Source organism: Myotis myotis, unplaced genomic scaffold (assembly GCF_014108235.1).
Source record: "Myotis myotis isolate mMyoMyo1 unplaced genomic scaffold, mMyoMyo1.p scaffold_m19_p_3, whole genome shotgun sequence".
Taxonomy (NCBI): domain Eukaryota; kingdom Metazoa; phylum Chordata; class Mammalia; order Chiroptera; family Vespertilionidae; genus Myotis; species Myotis myotis.
Window position 1 is genome coordinate 86,758,446 of NW_023416335.1, and position 23,319 is coordinate 86,781,764.

The 23,319-nt window shown below is 42.9% G+C and overlaps 1 protein-coding gene across 4 annotated transcripts in view; it reads right to left on the reverse strand.

The window, feature by feature from the left end:
- EBPL (EBP like) overlaps window positions 1-23,319 on the reverse strand; it is a 30,112-nt gene that overhangs the window by 5,924 nt on the left and 869 nt on the right. Inside the window, exons 2-5 of one of the 4 annotated variants that reach the window (XR_004966230.1) lie at window positions 17,201-17,270; window positions 8,646-8,784; window positions 7,824-7,885; window positions 6,768-6,901 (exon numbers count right to left, since the gene is read on the reverse strand). Coding sequence is in view for 2 of the 4 variants with exons in the window: in XM_036300570.1 (XP_036156463.1) it covers window positions 6,661-6,901; window positions 8,646-8,784; window positions 17,201-17,270 (450 nt within the window). In the remaining 2 variants the exon portion in view is untranslated. Of the gene's footprint in view, window positions 1-6,367; window positions 6,902-7,823; window positions 7,886-8,645; window positions 8,785-17,200; window positions 17,271-23,319 lie in introns of those variants that run through there. The other 3 variants (XR_004966231.1, XM_036300570.1, XM_036300572.1) reach the window with 3 other exon arrangements.

Here is a 23,319-nt window from a genome sequence, read left to right on the forward strand (position 1 = left end):
CCCCAGAAGCCACCTGATATGGCAGTGACTCTATCAGTAAGCACTCCGAAAGTCAGTGGCATAAATGCACCAATTAAAAGACAGATTATGAGGGTGAATCGAAAACAAAACTCAGTTTAAATATAAAGACACATATAGATTAAAAGTAAATGAATTAAGCTGCAGCCTGTTTTGCTCAGTGGATAGAGCATTAGCCCGTGGACTGAAGGGTCCCAGGTTCGATTCCAGTCAGGGGCATGTACCTCAGTTGCTGGCTTGATCCCCAGTCCCTATCAGAGCATGTGCAGGAGACAACCAATCAATGTGTCTCTCCCTTTCCCTTCACTCTCTCTAAAATTCAATGGAAAATATCCTTGGGTGAAGATTAACAAAAACAAAGTAAATGGATTAAGTAACACCAAAGAGATTATAAGAAAAATATATTCCAAATTTTGTTAGTTGTATAATGGTTATGTTTAAATTATTAACATCTAAGAAATTGGGTGAAGGGTAGATATAATATGCTGTAGTATTTTACAGTTTTTTTATATGTATGAGATTATTTCAAATTAAAAAATTAAAAATTAATAAAATATTAATTGAAATGTATCTGCATTACATGAAAAATCTCCTAATTGCTTCTAGCATAATTTATTAAATTGTGCTAAAATTTACAAGGGTTCAATTAAAAAATATCTTTTTTTCTTTTTAATTTATTTTTTTAAAATATATTTTATTGATTTTCCACAGAGAAGAAGGGAGAGGGGTAGAGAGTTAGAAACATCCATCCATATATTTTTTAAATATATTTTATTGATTTTTCCATAGGGAAGAAGAGAGAGGGGTAGAGAGATGGATCAGCTGCCTCCTGCATGCCCCCCAGTGGGGATGTGCCCACAACCAAGGCACATGCCCTTGACTGGAATCGAACCTGGGACCTTTCAGTCTGCAGGCCGACGCTCTATCCACTGAGCCAAACTGGTTCGGCTGAAAAATATCTTAATTCTAAATGATATAATAGAAAATATATAATAGTGCAGTTACAAGCACTTATCTGAAAATAAAATTTAAAGAAGTGAATTTAAAGAAGGGATTAGCCAAAGAAAATATATGCACAACCCATGGACACAGACAACAGTATGGTGATGGCCAGAGAGAAGTGGGGGGCAAGAGCTGGGTAGAGGGGGCAAAAGGGGGGAAATAGGGACATCCTATATAATAATAATAAAAGGCTAATATGCAAATTGACTGAACAGCAGAATGGCCGGTTGCTATGATGCACACTGGCCACCAGGGGGAAGATGCTCAATGCAGAAGCTGCCCCCTGGTGGTCAGTGCACTTCCATATGGGGAGTGCCACTCAGGCAGAAGCTGGCTCATGGCTGGCCAGCACAGAGGTGGTGGCAGGAGCCTCTCCCACCTCCGTGGCAGCACTAAGAATGTCCAACTAACAGTTTAGGCCTGATCCCTTGGGGGCTTAAGCTTTTAGTTGGACATCCCCCGAGGGCTGACTGCAAGGATGTCTGACTGTAAGCTTAGGCCTGATCCCCCAGGGAGTGGGCCCAAGTCAACAGGTGGACATCCCCCAAGGGGTCCTGGACTGCAAATGGGCGCAGGCCGGGCTGAGGGACCCCCCGCCCCTAGTGCGCAAATTTTTGTGCACCAGGCCTCTAGTTTTTATAATAATGTGCTATGTATTTTTTTGTTAATCCTCACCCAAGGCTATTTTTTTCCATTGATTTTTTAGAGAGAATGAAAGGGAAGGGGAGAGACACACAGAAGGAAACATTGATGTGAGAGAGGCACATCAACTGGTTGCTTCTGGCATGTGTCCCGCCCAGGGTCAGGGATAGAGCCTACAACAGTGATGGCGAAGCTATGACATGTGTGTCAGAGGTGACACGCGAACTCATTTTTTTTGTTTTTTTCTTTGTTAAATGGCATTTAAATATATAAAATAAATATCAAACATATAAGTCTTTGTTTTACTATGGTTGGAAATATCAAAAAATTTCTATATGTGACACGGCACCCAAGTTAAGTTAGGGTTTTTCAAAATGCTGACACGCCGAGCTCAAAAGGTTCGCCATCACTGGCCTACAACCAAGGTACATGCCCTTGACCAGAACTGAACCTGTGATCCTTCAGTCCACAGGTCAAACCAAAATATATAATCCACTGAGCCAAACCAGCTGGGGCATGTATTTTTTTAATTGTAGACAGTATTACAAATGTCCCTCATTCCCGGATCTTGCCCCCTTGCACTCAACCCCTACCCACCCCAGGCCTTCATCACACTATTGTCTGTATCCATGGGCTATGCATATATGCATATATGTTCTTTGGTTAATCTCTTCCCGTCCACCCCAACTTCTTCCCCTCTGAGACCTGTCATTCTGTTACATGCATCAGCAACAGATGCATGTTCATCAGTTTATTTTGTTCATTAGATTCCACATATAGTGAGATCAAGTGATATTTTATTTTATCTGACTGGATTATTTTGCTTAGCAGAGTACTCCCCAGTCCCCTCCATGTTGTCTCAAAGGGTAAGAGATCTTTCTTTTTTATAGCTGCATAGTACTCTATTGTGTAAATATATACAGTTTTTTTAATCCATTTATCTATTGATGGGCACTTGGGCTGTTTCTAGATCTTAGCTATTGTAAATAATGCTTCTATGAACATAGGGGTGCATATATATTTTCAGATTGGTGTTTCTGGCTTCTTAGGATATTGGAATCACTAGGTCAAATGGCAGTAAAATGGGCAGAGGACCTGAATAGACATTTCTCCAAAGAGGACATACAAATGGCCAAGAGAACCCTTCTAGGGTTCCTTCTTATTTATTGCCATTTTTATTCTCTATGCCTCTGTTCCTTTCTCTCTTTCAATTTCTTCTTCTTACAGCAGTCCCTTTAATATTTCTTGCAATGCTGGTTTGGTGATAATAAACTCTTTTAGCCTTTTTCTGTCTGCGGAGCCTTTATTTCACCTTCAATTTTGAATGATAGCCTTGCTGGATAGAGTAGTCTTGGTTTCAGATCCTTGCTTTTCATTACTTTGAATACTTCATGCCATTCCCTTTGGCCTGTAGTGTCTGTTGAGAAATCAGCTGACAGTCTAATGGGATCTGCGTTTTAGGTAACTGACTGCTCTCTCTCTTGCTGGCCGTAAGATTCTCCTGGTCTTTAACATGTGCCATTTTTATTATGATGTGTCTTGGTTCACCTTAATTGGGACTCTCTGTGCTTCCTGAACCTGTATGACTTTTTCCTTCACCAGATTAGGGAAGTTTTCTGTCATTATTTCTTCAAACAGGTTCTCTATCCTTTGCTCACTTGTTCTCCCTGTTACTCCTATGATGCAGATGTTATGTTTCATGCTGTCCCAAAGTTTCCTTAAATTATCTTTATGCTTTTAAATTATTTCTTCTCTTTGCTGCTCTGATTTTTTTTCTACACTGTTTTCTAATTTGCTGATTCAATCTGCAGCTTCCTCTTATTCTTTATGTCTTCCAGCTGTGCCATTCTTCATTTCTGATTGGTTGTTTTTCATGGTTTCTATGTCCCTTTTCATGCTGTTGGGTATTCTTAAAACTATTAATTTGAACTCTGTTTCTGATAAATTGTTTGCCTCTATTTCCTTTAGCTCTTTTTCTGGTGATTCCTCCTGTGCTTTCATTTGGGTCATGTTTCTTTATCTCCCCATTTCTGTGTATTGGATAGGACTGCTATAACTCCCCATCTTGGTGTGGTGGCCTTCTGTAGTGGGTGTCTTGTGGGACCCAGTGGTGTAGTCTCCTTAATCTTCTGAGATGGGTACTCATGGAATGTCCCTTGTATGGGTTATGTGGGCCCTCCTGTTGTATTTGGGTCTTAATTGCTGTTGACACATTCAGGCTGGCTGACTGTGAGGCTCAACACTGACCACTTTGTGACAACTGTTATACAAGTGATGACAGAACAAAACCAGGCAAAACAAGACCAAACTGAAAACAATGTGAAAACAAACAAACAAAAAAACACAAACGCCACCAACAAAAACAACCACAAATAATAATAATAAATAGAATACTAAAAGACAAAAGAGCAAAAGAATTAGAGATGAAAAAAAAGAAACCAAAACGGAGAATATGAAAGAAGGAAGAGGAAAGAGAAAGAATACGAATATAAAAAAGAAAACAATAACTACAATAATAATAATTTTAAAATTAATAATAATAAATAAAATATATAATAGGAACAGAAAAATAGGGAGAAAAAAACAAAGGTAAAAAATGAAAAAAGAGGAAAAAACCAGAGTATATGGAAAGAGAAATCAAAGACATGAAAGAAAAAGAAGAAAAAAACTAAAGAAAATGAAATACAAAAGAAAAAAATAAAAAGTTAAAAAGATAAAATAATAAAAATAAGTGGAGTTAGTCTCCGCTGATTTGGGGGCTCACTGTGATTACCCTTTGGGTCTGCTATTTGTGGAACTCGCTGGATTTTACTCCGATGCTGTCTCAGTCTGGCCTCTTGGTGTGCGTGTCTGGGCCTCCCAGAGGTTCTCTGGTGCAAGCCAATGTGAGTTGCTGTCTCTTCCTGGCCCTTGGCAACCTGTCTGAAGCTCATCAGTGCAGCCCCAACTAGTCTGGTGGGCAGGGCTTCCATAGCCCAGAGGCTGGGTCTTCTTGGGGTCTCATACATTGAATGCCCCTGTGGCAGCTTCTCTCCCTTCTCCCACAGAACTGGGCTCTACGGTGGTTTCCAAGACCTGGCCGGTTTGGTAAACAGACGTGCACTGCGGGTGGTGCCCATAGCTTGTAGCAGGGGTGAAGGGCACTTTCTCTCCTTCCTAGGACTGTGCTGGCTTAACTCCCTGGGGAGCTCAGCTCGGTTCCCCCCCAATGCAGCTGAAGGGCCCAGGACATGCCCGTCTATCTCCCAGTCCATAGCCCATTCCGGTTGCAATGCCTCAGCTCTGTTTGGCTTCCTGGTACCTCCTCGCTGCCACACCAAGTAGGAGGGGATAAAAAAATAAAATCAGCCTGGCATGGCACTCCAGTCTTTCAGCGTGTCTGACCCCTCGCTCGGAGGGGCTTTCACCCAGTTTCCCACCGGCCAAGTAGCTGAGTCCTTTGCACCCTCAGACCCAGTCGTAGGAGTACAAATTTTCAGCCCAGAGGCCTCCCCTTTGCCGGGTCGCAGAAGAATGGGGAAGGCCCAGCTGTTCTGCAGGTGGGGGTAGGTTTGCCACCCGTGTGCTCAAGTTGCGCAAGACTGATCGTCTTTCCCAAGCCACGGTGTCCAGCCCCCTTCCACTTTGCCCAAAGTCCTCCCAGAGAGCAAAGGGCTGCTCAGATTCACTGCTGGGTGTACCAAACAGATCCCTCCGCCAGCTCCAATCTTTGCCACGTGGTCCCTCCCTCACACGTGAATTGCAAGGATCTTCCCAGGCTGATGTTGTAAGAAAGAAATCCTTTGTTTCTTTCTGGGATGGTGTGGTTTGAGACTTCCAGGTGGACCTGACCGAATCCCCACTGATTCCCACTGCCCAATCTACATGGGCCCCCCTTTCCTTCTCTGTTGCTCTGGATTGGGGATCCCCGTGTGGGGCCGAGAATCCACCTCCCGGGGGATGGGGAGGTGGAGGTGGTGGTGGTGGCTCTGCTGCTGCACGCCCCCCCCCCCCCCCCGCCTCCCCCCGCCCCCTCCCCGCCCTGCCTGCCCCATACTGCGCAGGTGTGCGAGCTGGCTCACCCTCTCCATGTTTCCTCCTGTCCTTTCTCCACATTCCCTGCCTACAATATTTCAGACCAGCTACACTTCAGCTGTTTTTTTGGTTTTTTTTTAAGCCAAGTTTAGCTGCAAGACTGGTCTGATGTTGGGAGCAAGTGGACGGGCTGTACTATGTATTTTTGTAAGGTAACTCAAATCTTCCTTCTTGAAAATCAATCATTTGTCTATGTGAAACTCCAATGTCACTCATAAGGAGTTGGCCCCCTCACCAATTCAAACTGCTGTCATTTTTGTTGGCTTCACAAGTTTGATAAAATATAAATTAGAAGCATTTATTTCATTTCTGGTTTCATTTTGGAAACAAAGACTAATAAGATTAAAAGTTGAAGCAACAGCCGAAACCGGTTTGGCTCAGTGGATAGAGCGTCGGCCTGCGGACTGAAGGGTCCCAGGTTCGATTCTGGCCAAGGGCATGTACCTGGGTTGCGGGCATATCCCCAGTGGGATATGTGCAGGAGGCAGCTGATCGATGTTTCTCTCTCATCAATGTTTCTAACTCTCTCTCTCCCTTTCTCTCTGTAAAAAATCAATAAAATATATTTAAAAAAAAGTTGAAGCAACAACATGTTCTTTGGAAAAAAATTAATATAACATGCTCTACAGTATTTTGTGATTATTGGCTTTATTAACATAGCACAATTAATCTGATATAAAAATGTATAATTAACATGTGATTATGACAAGTTAAAATTTATTCTCTGTTCCCTATATTGCCATTTAACTGGAAAAACAAATCAACAATGAAATCTTGTCATCTTACAATCAATTTGAAGTCGGTTGTTCAGGAATAACAATATGAAAGAAATTGTAGACTGGAATGTATTAAACTTTATCAAAACAAAAAGGTTTAATCCAGTCTGGCTCATAAAGTTAGAAAATGTTTATGATTTTTGAAAATTCATTGGAACTTTTTCCCTAAGCTGGTTCCTTTGTGATACATTTTCTTGAGGTCTACCCACGACTGCCACAGCAACAGCCCTGGGACCAGAACCCACACACTATTGAAGAACACCAGGTAGACCCAAAAGTACAGCCGATTGTTGGTGTGCAGGTTGGGGCTTCCCATAAGCCACTCCGGGGAGAAGGTCATCCACCCGCCGTACAATTCACACACGCACAGAGCGATCTGTACGAAGTGCCTTAAAGAGAAAGAAAGCAGGGATGAAACCGCCAGCTCAGCGCCCTGAGTGATGACAGCATCAACAGTCTCCCAGGACAGAAACCCTCTGAAGGTGGCCTTCAGCTTCCATGTGGTGCTCCTTTACAGGGCAAGTCAATCTGATCAAGGAAGACCCGAGTTTTCCTTGAAGAAGCAGCACTGTCCTCTCCAGAAGACTATTCTCTGAGTTGAATAAGGTCTCTCGGGCATCCTCTTCTATTCTTAGGGGGATTTACTGAGACCTGGATGTGAATCTCTTTGTGAGCTACAATTTCACCTGTTGTAAAAGGGATAACAGTCCCTTTCTCAAATAACCTTTTGGAGACATATGAGATATGGTCCAGCCAGTGTGGCTCAGTGGTCCAGCATCGACCTGTGAACCAGGAGATCACGGTTCAATTCCCGATCAGGGCACATGCCTGGGTTGCAGGCTTGATCCCCAGTGTGGGGTACGCAGGAGGCAGCCAAGCAACGATTCTCTCTTATCATTGATGTTTCTATTTCTCTCTCCTTCTCCCTTCCTCTCTGAAATAATAAATATACATATATATTTTTTAAAATATGAGTATTATTAAAAAATGAGACATGTAGATAAAAGGCTGAGCACCTTGCCTGGCACAAAGTAAATACTCAACAATGCAGATATTATAAATGTTTGAAATAATAAACAAATGGGTGCATGTAGTAAGTCTACAATCAAGACTCTGGAGTCAAAGACATGTCCAGGTACCGAGGAGAAATTTAATTTTTACTGCTGAGAATCCATGTAAAATTGGGTGGGGGAAAAGTGGATTAAATGAGCCTTGAGGTCTCTTTCAAATCTGAAATTTTATGATGAAGCTTTAAATAAACAAAACTTATTCAATACAAGATAGTAGAACACTGAATGTAACTGCACCTACCTGACATTGTTTCAGGGAATCATCCCCAGGTTAGCAATCTATTTACCCCAGGTCACTTTGTCCTTAAGGAGGAAAGGAAGGAAAAGGGAGGAAGGGTGGTTGAAAGTCTGAGTCTGACTGATGGATGGTGAGTCATCCACCTTTCTCCTTCCTCTCCCCATGCTTCTGCCTTCCTCATAGCCTCAATACCAGGGGTCCTCAAACTACGGCCCGCGGGCCACATGCAAATACAAATATTGTATTTGTTCCCGTTTTGTTTTTTTTACTTCAAAATAAGATATGTGCAGTGTGCATAGGAATTTGTTCATAGTTTTTTTTTTTAAACTATAGTCTGGCCCTCCAATGGTCTGAGGGACAGTGAACTGGCCCCCTGTTTAAAAAGTTTGAGGACCCCTGCTCTATACCCTAGAAAGATTTCTTACTTATCTGGCATGTCTAACTCAGAATAACACAAGAGACTGTACTTTGTAGCAAGTGGAACAGGAGTTTTCTAGTGTGATTTGGGGATGGGGGAGAGGATGGAAATACTACCCTTTTATCCGCCAGAATATCGGTGCAAATCATCCAGTGCTGTTAACACCAGGCTTGCCTGTACAGTGCCTAGGTTGTTACCTCAATCATATTTCTCAGATGTTTTATTTTGAACTGTTTGAAATGGTCCTACTGGCACCATGATCCTTATCTAATAAGAAACAATTTTTGTTTCTACTCTACTTTTTGTCTAACAAAGAAATGTGATCATAATCTCCTTCAAATGTCATGTAAGCATTGGGACTGCTAATGTTTCTCCTCTTTTCAGCAGGATAGGAGCAGAGCACTTACCGATAATATTTCTCTTTGACTATGGCGTACATGAGGACCAGTGCCAGAGACCCATCCAGGACAACAGTCAGAATTTCCACAGACACAATGGTTGGGTCAAAATTAACCCATCTTGCATCAGCTTTGCCATATTCTTTCCCTAAAAACAAAGCACACTTTGTTACTTATCCTTTTTATGACAGTCAATGGAAATGACCCTTTCCCCCCCCCCTTTAGGATGAGATAAAAGGAATAGCTACCATTCTCTCTGCATTCTTCAGAATGCCTTAGTGGAAGCAAGAGAAGCCCTGAGACAAAATGCATTTGCCACCTAACACAAGTAACAATAACAATATTATGTTATACTAGAGGCCCGGTGCACAAAATCCGTGCACTGGGGGTGGGGGGTGGGGTCCCTCAGTCTGGCCTGTGCCCTCTCACAGTCTGGGACCCCTCGCTCCTTACCACCACCTGCTTGCTGCTCCCTACCACTCAGCTCGCTGCTCCTTAGTGCTGCTGCGGAGGTTCCCGCCACCTCCACTGCACTCGCCAGCCATGAGCCTGGCTTCTGGCTGAGTGGTGCTCCCCCTGTGGGAGCACACTGACCACCAGGGGGCAGCTCCTACGTTGAGCATCTGCCCCCTGGTGGTCAGTTCATAGCGACCAGTCATTGCACCGTTTGGTCGATTTGCATATTAGGGTTTTATTATATAGGATTGGTAAAATAATTTAGTCTGCAAAGTGTTTTCACATGTGTGCCCTCTTCAACCCCCCTTTCCATTATAAGTAGCAGAATTCTATATTAATTCAACATAATCAGATTTTGCAAAGACAATCCTATATAATAAAGGGGTAATATGCAAATTGACTATCACTCCAACACACAAGATGGCCACCACAAGATGGCCAGCAGGGGAGGGTAGTTGTGGGCAATCAAGCCTGCAGAGGAGGTCAGTTGGGGTGACCCAGGCCTGCAAGGGAGGGCAACTGGGGGCAATCAGGCCTGTAGGGGAGGAAAGTTGGGGGAGACCCAGGCCTGCAGGGGCGGGCAATTGGGAGGGACCAGGCCTGCAGGGGAGGAAAGTTGGGGGCAACCAGGCCTGCAGGTGAGGACAGTTAGGGGCAACCAGGCTTGCAGGGGAGTGGTTAGGGGGTAATCAGGCTGGCAGGTAGAAGCGGTTAGGGGCAATCAGGCAGGCACGCAGACGAGCGTTTGGGAGCCAGCAGTCCCGGATTGTGAGAGGGATCTCAGATTGGAGAGGGTGCAGGCTGGGCTGAGGGACACCCCCTCCCCCCATGCACAAATTTTGTGCACCGGGCCTCTAGTCTTTAATACTTATCTTGTAAATACAATATAATTCCTTACTTTAAAATTTCGATATAAAGTCTGTAAGTATAATTTAAATATCGGAAAATTATTATTAAGGATATGTTTATTAATAATTGAAGGAAATTAAGTGCTGAAGTGGACAGAAGGAAAGGGAGGGGAACAATATAGCCTGGACTACAGAATGAATCCAAAATGGACAAAAAAGGCATTTCAGTTTGCTACAGGGACAGATTCACTAATAACTACCACCAAATCCTCAATTGTGCAGAGGGGGTGGGCATGCCCGAAGAAATTTTCCAGACCCTGCTGTCAAGATGGTTCTTTAGAAATCACCATGAGGTGTGCAAGCTTTAGAGTCGGACTGAGAGCCAGGCACAGGGCGAGGCCATACTCCCCTTCCTCCCTCCTTTCTTTTTTTACCTTCTTCTTTCTTTCTCTCTTTCCCTCCCTCCTCCCTCTCCCTCCTTCCCCCCTCTGTTCCTCTCTCCTTACTTCTCTCTCTCTCTCTCTCTCTCTCTCTCTCTAATATATTCTGGTCCTAAGATCTCAAATAATCAAAGTAAACAAACGTTCCCACTTCTCTCCATATAAATCTGTTCTCGCATTATTTAAAAAAGGTATGAATGGTCAAAAATTAGCAGCATGTTCTGATTGGGCTGAGCTGCACAAAGCCCTAGCCCAGTGGTTCTCAACCTTCCTAATGCCGCGACCCTTTCATACAGTTCCTCATGTTGTGGTGACCCCCAACCATAAAATTATTTTCGTTGCTACTTCATAACTGTAATTTTGCTACTGTTATGAATCGTAATGTAAATATCTGCTATGCAGGATGTATTTTCACTGTTACAAATTGAACATAATTAAAGCATAGTGATTAATCACAAAAACAATATGTAATTATATATGTGTTTTCCGATGGTTTTAGGCGACCACTGTGAAAGGGTCGTTCGACCCCCAAGGGCCAAAGGGGTCGCGACCCACAGGTTGAGAACCGCTGCCCTAGTGTCTTACCGGCCAGAGTTAGGATCCATTGGGGGCCAGGGACAAAAGGGTTCTAATGAAGGGCTATTCTGAGAGAAGGGATGGCCAGTAAACAGGATTAGCTATTTAATGGAATAACACACAGACACAGCAGGCCAGGCAGAGCCTGCCAGCTTGTCCTCAACCAACTGCCAGCTATGAACTAACTGGAAAACAACATAATAGTGAAAGCAAAAAATTTTCCTCTAAACTTAAACATATATACAATAGGCAAAATGTACCCTCTATGCATCCAAAAATCTAAGAAAACATCACAAGTAAAATGTCAATGCTTTAGGAACTAAGAGGTTAGTGGGTGCTTAGACATTCAGAAATATAACACCATTCATTAATTCTTTAATTCAACAAATCTTTTGGAGCACACGAGGGTTCTGTGCTAGCAACGACTAGGACACAACGTCCGCTGCAAGTGGCTCACATTTTAGTGAGGTCAGACCATGCAATGGGTGATGGTGACAGAGTATGGGGACATGGAGGAAGTGGCAGCTAAGCCAGACGCGGGAGGTGAGGTGTTTCGATCCCTCCCTCTCACCTTGTTGGTGAGGGAAGGATTCCCCGCTAGTGTCATGGGGATGACACAGTACACTACACACGACGCTGGGCAGGTGAGACTGATGGCAGATTCTTAGCCACATGCACTCCCAGCCTGGGGAGGAGGGCACTGCGCCATGCGGGCCACGTGGGGCTGCACTTAGAAATGGAATGACAAGGAGGGGCTGGGAGAGGCAGGCTGTGTGGTAACAAGAGGATGGGGTGACCTCTGGTCCCTGTGGCAGGAGGTGATTGCCCGTTTGAATAATTCCGAGGGCTGGCAGGGAACTGAAGCCCACTACTCAGGGATGGTAGGCACTGTGCCTGGTCCCCGCCACATAGAAGGTCGTTTGGCTGAGGGACCTGATATGAGGAAGCAGGGTGGGGAAGGGACTTGCAGGTAGGCCATCTGGGCCCTCTGGATTTTACCAGATGTCAAGGCACACATGACACCGGACCTTCATTTCAGGCCTTACACCACACGGGGTGACTCCTGAACTGGGCGAAGGGGAAGGGTATGTCAGGGAGAAGCATGTGTAAAAGCCTGGAGCTGAGAGAACATGGTGTATCTAAACCTATATTTAATTCAGCAAAACTGAAGAATACTTCGGGGAGGGGGCGGAGGAAGGGGGGAGCCAAGGTTAATGCTGAGAGGAAGGCAGGGGGTTGGACAGTAATAGTAGGCATTGCTACCTATCTGTCCCAGCATATCAAGCCTCTGGTATCTCATCATCGACTGCTTAACCTTAACCATGTCTTTGCTGGTTAATTACAGCATTAACAAGCCTAATGCTGTGATCATTTATCACTTGCTTTGTGACTGACTGCCAGGTTTAGAGGGAAGGATGCACACGAAAGGCTGGAGTAGGTCTCCAGGACCCAAGCCACAGCCGTGCCCTTCCCACAGAGCGGAGGGTCGGAGGTGATGGGGCAGCAAAGACTTTCCGACTCCTCTGAGCTTCTTCTCAACAGGACCTCGAACTTGGCCTTTGTCCTTGGCCTTAGTCCAGTTTTAGCGAGAGCGGCAGAGTCAGTTTAGTAAAAGTCCCCCTTCTGGGTATCTCTCTTTTCCAGTTTTATTGAGATACAGTTGGCATACAGCGCCGTAAAAGTGTAAGTGTACAGCATAATGGCTTGACTTACATATATTGTGAGATGATTAGCATCCCTCATCTCATATAGATTTAAAAAAAGAAAAAAATGATTTTTTGTTTTTTCCCTGTGATGAGAACTCTTAGGATTGATTCACTGTCTTAACAACTTACAGCAGTGTTAACTATAGACATCGCATTGTACATTACATACTTAGTACTATTTAACTTGTAACTGGAAGTCTGTATCTTTTGATCACCTTCGTCCAATTCTCCCACCCTCTACCCCCTGCCCCTGGTAACCACAAATGTGATCTCTTTTCCTGTGAGTTTGGATTTGTTTGTTTGTTTGTTTTTTAGATTCCACATAAAAGTGAGATCATACAGTATGTGTCTTTTTCTGTCTGACTTATTTCACTCAGCATAACTCCCTCAAGGTCCATCCACGTTGTCACAAACGGCAGGTTTTCCTTCTTCCTAAATGGCTGAGAAATATTCTATATACACCACATTTTCTTGACCCACTCACCAGTGATGATCACTTAGGCTGCCTGCATGTCCTGGCTATTGTAAACAATGCTGCAATAAACATGGGGATGCAGACATCTGATCAAATTCCTTATCCCCCACCCTCTATATCTTCTCCCGCCGCCTGCCTTCAGCAAGAATCCTATTAGTGGGGCTACCATGATCCTCCTAGGCTTGATGTTTCTTCTTAGTAATTTTCCATCCACTAGCCCCACCTTGGCCATAAATCTCCACCTCTCCTTGCTGTATTTGGAGTTGAGCCTGATCTCTCTCCTATGCAAAGCCCCCCCCCCCCACCCCCGCCCCGCGGTGGTCCCTCTTTTTTCTTTTTTTTCAGTGCTGATTTTATATATTATTTATTTATTTATTAATTTTATTGTTGAGATTATTACAGATGTCCCTCTTTTTCCCCCCCATAGCTCCCCTCTATCCGGTTCCCACCCCACCCCAGGCCCTTGCCACCCTATTGTCTGTGTCCACAGGTAATGCATACATGCATATGTGATCTTTGTCTAATCTCTTCCCGCACCCCCACCCCCTTCCCTCTGAGAATAAACAATATGAACAACAAAGTGACAACAAATAGATATCAATAAACTGCTGAATCTAAAAATCAAATGAATAAAAAAATGATGAACAGAATAAACTGGTGAATGGAATAGAATCAGGGGCATGGAAATGGAACAGACGGATGGTCCCTCTTGAATAGTCTTTCTGGCCATTTTTTAACAAGTGTCATGAATAAGATTTTCTTTACAGCATCTACATAGTGTTAACAGCCCAGTTCTACATTCTGCTGGATCAAAAGAGTCCACAGATCAACATGGGAGGCTTTACCCCAGACCCTCGGAATCAGGATCTGTATTTTAAAAGTCTCAGGCAATTAGTGCTCTTTAAAGCCCAAGATGCACTACTTTATAATACCTATTGGATTTTCACATTCTCTAGAATAAAGGCACCCCCATGAGATGAGTTTTCACTTTTTATAGGTGAAAATGTAAATTGAAGATGACTGATAAAGACTGAATTAGACTTTACATTTCATGGGATTGAGCCAAATCTGGGCTGTTCCCTTTCTCTGATGCCAGCCAGAGCAGCCAGAATGGGAGGACAAGGACAGGCCGGGGTCCTCCAGCCCCGGGGCTTCCCGGCAGTTTATCCCAGCTCACCCATCGAAAAGGTGCACAGCTACACTTTGCTCAGTGCTGGACCTGAAGGAGCTGGACTCCAGGCGTGGGGCTCAGGCTCCTTGAGCTACTACTACTGGCTGGGACCTGAGAGGCATCAAAGATGATCCTGCAAGAGGCAGCCAATCAATGATTCTCATCACTGATGTTTCTCTCTCTCTCCCTCTCCCTTCCTCTCTGAAATCGATGTTTGGCTTTAAGAAGCACTACCTGTGGCTCCATTATCTAGCAGAGTTTCCTAACACTAGTGATAAATAGGAGTTCCAACACAGATCCTGGCTGGGGATATGATTTCAGAATCATAGAAGAAATGAGATAAACAGTGAGGTATTTCAGGCACAAAATCTGAAAGAAGTTATCCTGAGCAAGGCAGCTGTATGATAGTGGCAAAGGACCCTGTTGTCACACAGCTCATGTATTTGTCAGTGTTGACATAGTACATGGGAGGAAGTCAATACTAGCTCATTGAATGCTGATTAATAGTGAGCATGAGGAATATAAGAAAACTAGTTAATATCTCTGTAGAACAAGAAGATTTTTGGAAATTACCTATAAGACATATTTGAAAGTTGATATTAAAAGTATAAAAAACACCCAGTTTAAATACTGCAAACTCTTCAACTTGCACTCACTATAAACATTTAAAATATACATTTATTAAGATATAATGCATGTGCAATACAATTTACCTATTTAAAGTGTGCAATAACCCAGCATGGTGACTCAGTGGTTGAGCATCAACCTATGAATCAGGAGGTCACGGTCTGATTCCTGGTCAGGGCATATACCCGGGTTGTGGGTTTGATCCCGTGCAAGAGGCAGCCAATCAACGATTCTCATCATTGATGTCTCTCTCTCTCTCTCTCTCTCTCTCTCTCTCTCTCTCTCTACTCCTTCCTCTCTGAAATAAAAATATATTTAAAAATAGAGTGTTACCTACAACAATCAAGGCTTAACTACAACAAGACTGTGCACAAAGACCACAAGGGGGTGCACCAAGAAAGCATAAAAAATGCGGAGACAAAGAAACAGGACACAAATGACAGAAATGGAGGAAAGCAAACTGCTGGATATAGAGTTCAAAACTGCACTTTTAAGGTGTTTCAAGAACTGTCTAGAAGCCGCTGATAAACTTAGTAAGGCCCTCGAGAAGACTGGTGAGATCGCCGATAAATGTAGTGAGATCCTCAAGAAATCTAGTGAGACCCTCGATGTTGTGATAAAGGATCAACTAGAAATTAAGCATACACTGACTGAAATAAAGAATATTATACAGACTCCCAACAGCAGACCAGAGGATCGCAAGAATCAAGTCAATGATTTGAAATACGAAGAAGCAAAAACACCCAACTGGAAAAAGAATGACAAAAGAATCCAAAAATACGAAGATAGTGTAAGGAGCCTCTGGGACAGTTTCAAGCGTACCAACATCCGAATTATAGGGGTGCCAGAAGAAGAGAGAGAGCAAGATATTGAAAACCTATTTGAAGAAATAATGACAGAAAACTTCCCCTACCTGGAGAAAGAAATAGACTTACAAGTCCAGGAAGCGCAGAGAACCCCAAACAAAAGGAATCCAAAGAGGACCACACCAAGACACATCATAATTAAAATGCCAAGAGCAAAAGACAAAGAGAGAATCTTAAAAGTAGCAAGAGAAAAACATTTAGTTACCTACAAGGGATACCCATACGACTGTCAGCTGATTTCTCAACAGAAACTTTGCAGGCCAGAAAGGAGTGGCAAGAAATATTCAAAGTGATGAATGCCAAGAACCTATAGCCAAGATTACTTTATTCAGCAAAGCTATCATTCAGAATTGAAGGTCAGATAAAGAGCTTCACAGATAAGGAAAAGCTAAAGGAGTTCATCACCACCAAACCAGGATTATATGAAATGCTGAAAGGTATCCTTTAAGAAGAGGAAGAAGAAGAAAAAGGTAAAGATACAAATCATGAACAACGAATATGCATCTATCAACAAGTGAATCTAAGAATCAAGGGAATACATAATCTGATGAACAGAATGAACTGGTGATTATAATAGAATCAGGGGCATAGAAAGGGAATAGACTGACTATTCTTGGGGTGGGGGATTCGGGAAGAGACTGGACAAAAATCGTGCACCTATGGATGAGGACAGTGGGTGGGGAGTGAGGGCGGAGGGTGGGGTGGGAACTGGGAGGAGGGGAGTTATGGGGGGAAAAAAGAGGAACAAATGTAATAATCTGAACAATAAAGATTTAATTAAAAAAATATTTTGTTTTAAATTAAAAATAAAAATAAAAAAGTGTACAATTAAATGGATTTTAGTAATTCACAGATTTGAATCACCACAATCTAATTTTAGAGTATTTCATTACCCACCAGAAAAAATCTGTATCTTTTATCAGTCACTCTACATTTCTCTCCAACATCCGTTCCCCACCCTCTCCTAGGAAGCCACTAATTTATAATCTGTCTCCCATAGATTCACCTACTCTGGACATCTATAATAATAAAAGGGTAATATGCTAATTAGACCGGACGTCTTCCGGACATCATTCCGGATGTCCTTCCTGACGAAGCCGGGGTCGGAGGGAAGCCAGCCAGGGTCCCGTTGGCTGTGGGTGGACCGAGGGAAGCCAGACCGGGTTCCAGGTGCCTGTGGGCGGCCGGAGGAGGGAAGCAGCCCAGTTCCCGGGTGCCAGAGGGAAGCTGGTGCTGACAGCCAGGGGAAGGAAGGCCTACTCTTGCACGAATTTTCATGCATTGGGCCTCTAGTTTTATATAAATGGAATCATACAAGATGGGATACAGGTACTAATACAGTCACACTTGGAATAAATCTCCTCAAACATTTCAAAGGTAAATATTTGAAATTACTTACACAAGGAAGCAATGAAGCTATCAGAATCAGCAATGTTTCCCATGAAAGACAAGTAGACAAAAGAGCCTTCCTAGAGAGAAGAAAATAAAATAAAAAAATGCTCTAATTTAGCATCACAACCCCAGGATGGCACCGCAAGTACATGGCACTGCCTGGGAGCATCCCTTCCCCCTCCTACCCCGGTTGGTACCTTCAGAGCACTACACTTACATAACCCCATGGGGTGTTATCCTGGAGTGCAGTCCCTGACCTTGGAAATGGATGAATCCAAAGCTAATGTTCATATAATAAATGCTATTTTTCAATGATTGGCATTATAAAATAAGGGGTGTATTCTTTGGGGGAAAATAAGTTGAAATTTTTCCACAAGGAAAGAGCTTAAATGTTATGTTAAATAGGCTAAATTCTGGATTATTCTAACAAATTTATTAAACTTTTGAGAAGTACCTCACAGCAGTTCATTTTGTCTCACTTCACAAAAAAGTCCAAGATCTCTCTTAGCAAAACTGGCATTCAAATACCTATATCATAATTAAATTAGTTATTTTTCCTGCCTAAGGGCAGACTTAGGAACGTTTTAAATGCTTACAGGCTACATTTTAAATTTTAAGTAATGAAATATTTGCAATTACACTGAGCATTTCTCCATCGCTGATGTATTTCTTCGCACTAAAGTTTCAAAAACCAATGAACTAGAATTCACTGGGATATTTGATTGTCATGTTGCTTCTTGGAACAAATTCTGTTGCTGGTCAATACTACTACTTTTTTTCTCACTTCTTTTTACCAAAGCAATCACTTATATGACATTAAAATTGTGTCTCTGACTAATCCTTGCTCATTTCCAGTACCACTTCCCAGAGGTTAGCACTTATAACCACTTCTGTCTGTAGTTCTGGGGATTATCTCCATAACTTACACTATTTCTTTCTTTTCTTTTTTGGTTAATCCTCACTGGAGGATTTTTTCAGCAATTTTTTGTTTTGTTTTTTGGTTATTCCTCATCTGAGGATTACAGGCGAGGTGATCACCCCAATAAGTCTAGTACCCATCTGTGAGAGAGACACATCAATTGGTTGCCTCCTGCATGCACCCTAACCGGGCCGGGGATGCAACCTGCAACCCAGGTACCTGCTCTTGCCTGGGAATCAAACCCCTGACCCTTCTGTGCACAGGCCGACTCTAACCACTTAGCAACACTGGCCAGGGCTACACTGCTATTTCTTTAGGTATTATCTACAACTGCACATCCTGGAAAATTATGACTTAGTTTATATTGCTTCCCTTCCCTATGCCTTCCAGTATTTGATAGTATAGTGAAGGAAAAAACTTCTTTCTACCTTCTTAGGCTCTGGAGCTGACATAAGAATCAACCCACATAAGACAGAATAACAGGAGAACAGCATGCAAATTTTATTTAATATTTTACCCCACAAAGCAGGACTTACTTCAGCAGAGCTCTGGTGCCTGCTGAGTCTGCCCCTTGAGTGTGTTACTTGAGGAGGAGGTTGGGTGGTGGTGCTTTCACATGGTCTGAAGCCGTCCGCAGGGTGTGCTGGCTTTGGGTCCTCCCAGGGCCAAGCAGCATGAGTTGCAAAGTGACCTGCAGATGGCTGCTACTTGTGCTGAGCTTGGAGGTGCCCAGGCGAGGCCAAGCTGTGAACAAGGCTAGACAACTCAGTTTCTCCCCATATGTCTCTGCAGACGGCTGCGGCCCCAGCACTAGAGCTCAGAGGGAATGAGTCCAACTAAGTCTATACACAGGTTCTTTAATAGAAAGTGCCTGAGACTCCAGCAGCGCTCTGTCTCGCTCAGCCTCAATCCCCCCTGGTTTTTACAGCCAGAAGTTATGGTGACTTCTCTTCCTGGCACTGGAATCCTGGGATGGGGTCCTGGGATGGGGCTGGTATCCCTTGCACCTCAGGGATATCCCTCCCAATTTTTATCCACCACATGTGGGTGTGAAACGAGCCTGTTCCATATCTTCATCCCTCCTACCAGTCTCTGTCTGGCTTATTCTTTAATTCTCTAGTTCTAAGAGTTCTATTCAGCCAGATTTCAGGTGATTCTGAATGACGGTTATTGGAGGATGGGAATACTATGTTTACCTAAATCACCATCTTGCCCAGAAGTCCTAAATGTCTGTGTGTTTTCTTTTCTTTTTTTTTTTCCCACCTGTTCTATGGTATTTTTGTTATAGCAGCCCCAGCTGGCTGAGAGAGCAAGTGCTGGTGAGGATGTGGAACAACTGGAACCTCAAGTATTGTTGGTGGAAATGGAAAATTGTAGAGCCACTTTGGAAAACAATTTGGCAGTTCCTACTCTAGTTAAAGAATCCCACTCCTAGGCACTTACCCAGGATAAATAAATGTCCACAACAAAGATTTGTAAGCAAATACTCATAACAGCATAATTTATAACAGTAAAAAACTAGAAACAACCCAATTGCTGATTAACTGGAAAACAGAAAAATAAATTGGTATATATCCACATATCGGGATACTATTAAGTAAATTATGCTAAATAAAAGACTACATACTTTATAGTTTCATTTATATGAAATTCTAGAAATAGCATACCTTTAATAACAAGAAAGCAGATCAGTGTTTCTTGTCTTTGTTAACATTATCAATAGTACATACATCAGCCAGATTCTAAACCTCATGATCATCTCTACTCCCAATGTATAAGCCATCACGTTGACTTACACAGTTCTCCCCTTGAAAGTCTCTTATACTTAGTTTTCTTCCCCACTTTAACTTTCACCACACCTTAGTGCAGCTCTTTTTCATCTCACTCCTAAAATACTGCAATTGCTGATCTTTTTGCTCCTTTTAACTAGCTTTTCCAATCCACCCTGCACTATGTTGGGAGAGAATACTCCATAAATATATTCTACTCCTGCACTGTCTGGGGTCTCTGGGCACAGGCGTTTACACCAACTGAGGAGGCATTATATGAGGAGACATTCCAGGTTAGTAAAGCGTAGAGACCTCTCCTCCTAAAATATTCCAGGGTGATAGACGTAAAGATCTTGCCCCCTCCTCCCCAGAGAAGATCTGTTTACATTCTAGAGTAAAGGTCTTTCTCCAGAGAGAAGTATGAGCAGGTCACCAGCAGCTACGTAAGATGGGAGCCTAATTTGGGGTTCCTCCCCTGTCATGCACCCACTGTATGTGCAGGTACCATCTGGCCCTCCCTGCATTGCCCAGTGGTACTTGAAAATTAATCTGACTAACTTGTAAAAAGGTTGAAATCTCAGACCCTTTACAGTTTCTGATTTAACACATTACCACCAAATTATCGTTAGAAAGATCTGCTTTGGCCATGCTACTCCCTTGGCTGAAACTCATCAACAGCTTCCTACTACAGAATAAAATTCAAAGTCTCACATATCATTCCAGGTCCCTTACCTGTTCCCCAAATTTATTCCGTAGGTAAACCCTGTGTTCTAGTCAATTTGGACTTCAAGGTCTTGCCCAAACACATGAATACACATCCGCCTTTATGCTGTGTCCACACCTAGAATGCTGTACTTAGGTTGCAGATGAGGAAAAAACCATGAAGCCCCAGTGCACGAAATGCCCACAGCAACCTTTGAGGAATAGTGAACCACACCATTGGTTTTTTATGTACTAGTTAGTATATTGTCATGGCTCTTACCAGTGTACTACTGGTGGGAAATTGGCCTGCCTTCATCCTAGGCCTACCCAACTTACCTGAAGACCAGTGCAGTAGCCTGAGGTAACCACATTCTGATTGGACATCAGGGAGCTGAACTACCTCTGGGAATGCTGGGCTTGGAACTCTGTGGACAGGGGAGCTCTGCATTTGATGGCGGCCATTAATCCCAACATCTACCATTTGAGAAGTGAAGTTTACAGGGATAAGGAGAGAGAGCCCAGGTTCTAGTGTGAACAAGTGAATTGTGGCTTCAGTTTTCCACCAAGCTTTATATTCCAGTCTTAGCTCAGGCCACATTTCTGGGTCTTCTGGCAATAAGCTCCCAACCAAAGATAATACAGGTCTGCATTTTTTTGCAGGCCTCAACCACTTAATTCAAGTGCTCTCCTCACCAATCTCTAGAATATGTGTACAAAGATGCTGGTTGAAGCACTGTGTGTAAGTAGCTAAATAAAAATATTCCTATTAAGCCCTAGCTGGTTTGGTTCAGTTGATAGAGCATCGGCCTGCAGACTGAAGGGTCCCAGGTTCGATTCCGGTCAAGGGCACATGCCCCGGGTTGTGGGCTTGGTCCCCAGTGGGGGGTGTGCAGGAGGCAGCCAATCATGAGTCTCTTTCATCATTGATGTTTCTATCTTTCTCCCTCTCCTTTTCTCTCTGAAATCAATAAAAATATATTTAAAAAAATATGCCTATTAATATTAGCTGATTAACTTTTCATGTTTCCTCAACTATAAGATATAGCCCAATTTCAGAGATATAAGATATCAATAAATGGACCACAGTGGTTATGTCATTGATTGTTTTAATATGTTAAAAATGTGCATTTTAGAATTAAAGAATTAAGGCATGGTGCATCATAAAGCGGAACATTTTGTAGCTAGGACAGGTAATAGCACAAGGTAGGGTTGGGGAGGGGACATTTCCTTTGGAACAGGGAGGAGGAAAAACAGGGCAGTGACTCCACACATTGGGCTACACCTCAAGGTGCCACAAGTGGAGATGTGTCTGGTGTTACCTGTAACAGTCTGTGCTTGAAAAGTAGACTAAATTTTAAGCTAGGTGGACATATGGGTATATGTTTTAGTATTTTAACACATTGTTTGCGGGTAGTTTTTATCGCGCGCTAACAGGTGGCGCGGGCCATTTTTGCTAATTTTTTGCGCAAATGGCAATGTTCAGTAAAATTACGATAACTTTAGTTTACGTATTTATATGTTACCCGCATTCTACCGCTAGTCTATAAAAAACGTATTAATACGTGTCCCACACTCTACTACCAGTCAACGAAAAACGTATAAGTAAAAGGTATAAATACGTTTCCCGCATACAATGTGTTAATACATTTTTGTATGTCTAAAAGCCTATGTAATAAAAGGGTAATATGCAAATGACTGAACCGCAGAACAACCAGTGCTATGATGTGCACTGACCACCAGGGGGCAGACATTCAACATAGGAGCTGCCCCCTGGTGGTCAGTGCACTCCCACAGGGGGACCGCCGCTCAGCCACAAGCTGGGCTGCAGCTCTAAGGATGTCTAACTAGCGGGCCTAAGCCATCAGTCCCCAAGGACTCCTGAACTGCTAAAGGGTGCAGGCTGGGTAGAGGGACCCCTCTCCAGTGCACAAATGTTGTGCACTGAGCCTCTAGTATGTAATAATATTTTCTTCTCTCAGTGGGCCTAGCAACCTATTTTACTGCCCCTGTTCTTTGGAAGAATTTGTGTCCAATGACAGCTAAAAAGCCAATTCTATAAATAAAGGAGTTAGGACAATATTCACTCTCTTAGCTTGACATGTTAACTATTAGGAAGAAGGAATTTCATCATTCCAGAAACACCTGATATGTACATATATCCAACTAACATACAGACCTAGATGATTATTGAAAATTTTGCTTTCTATTTCTTTCTCAATACTATAGATCAACCATTTTCAATCTTTTTCATCTCATGGCACATATAAAATAATTACCAAAATTCTGTGGCACACCAAAAATATATATATTTTTGGCTGGCCTGACAAAAAAATAGGTGTAATTTTGATTCATTCACACCGGGTAGCTATTGTGTTGGATGTTGTCATGTTTTTATTTGATAACCTAAGGGGCAAGAGGTCAGTGCCCCTGAATAATCAGATTGCATGTTTTAAAAGTTCTTGTGGCACTTGGGTTGAAAATCACTGCTATAGACGTTGGCTTCACATTAGCCACGGGCTTGCCTAGATTTAAGCAAGGTCAAATTTGCAAAAAAGATATTTTGGCATAATTAAAATAACTTTAAGAAAAAGTGTGTGCATGGGGGAGGGGTATTTTAATAGAATTCCCTTAACTACAACCCTCCTGGCCACTTATAAAATGAGTTCAATTTTTAGGGGCACACTTCCTAAAGCCTGGTGTAATACAGAGTCTTTGTAGCCAGACTAAACAAACGCA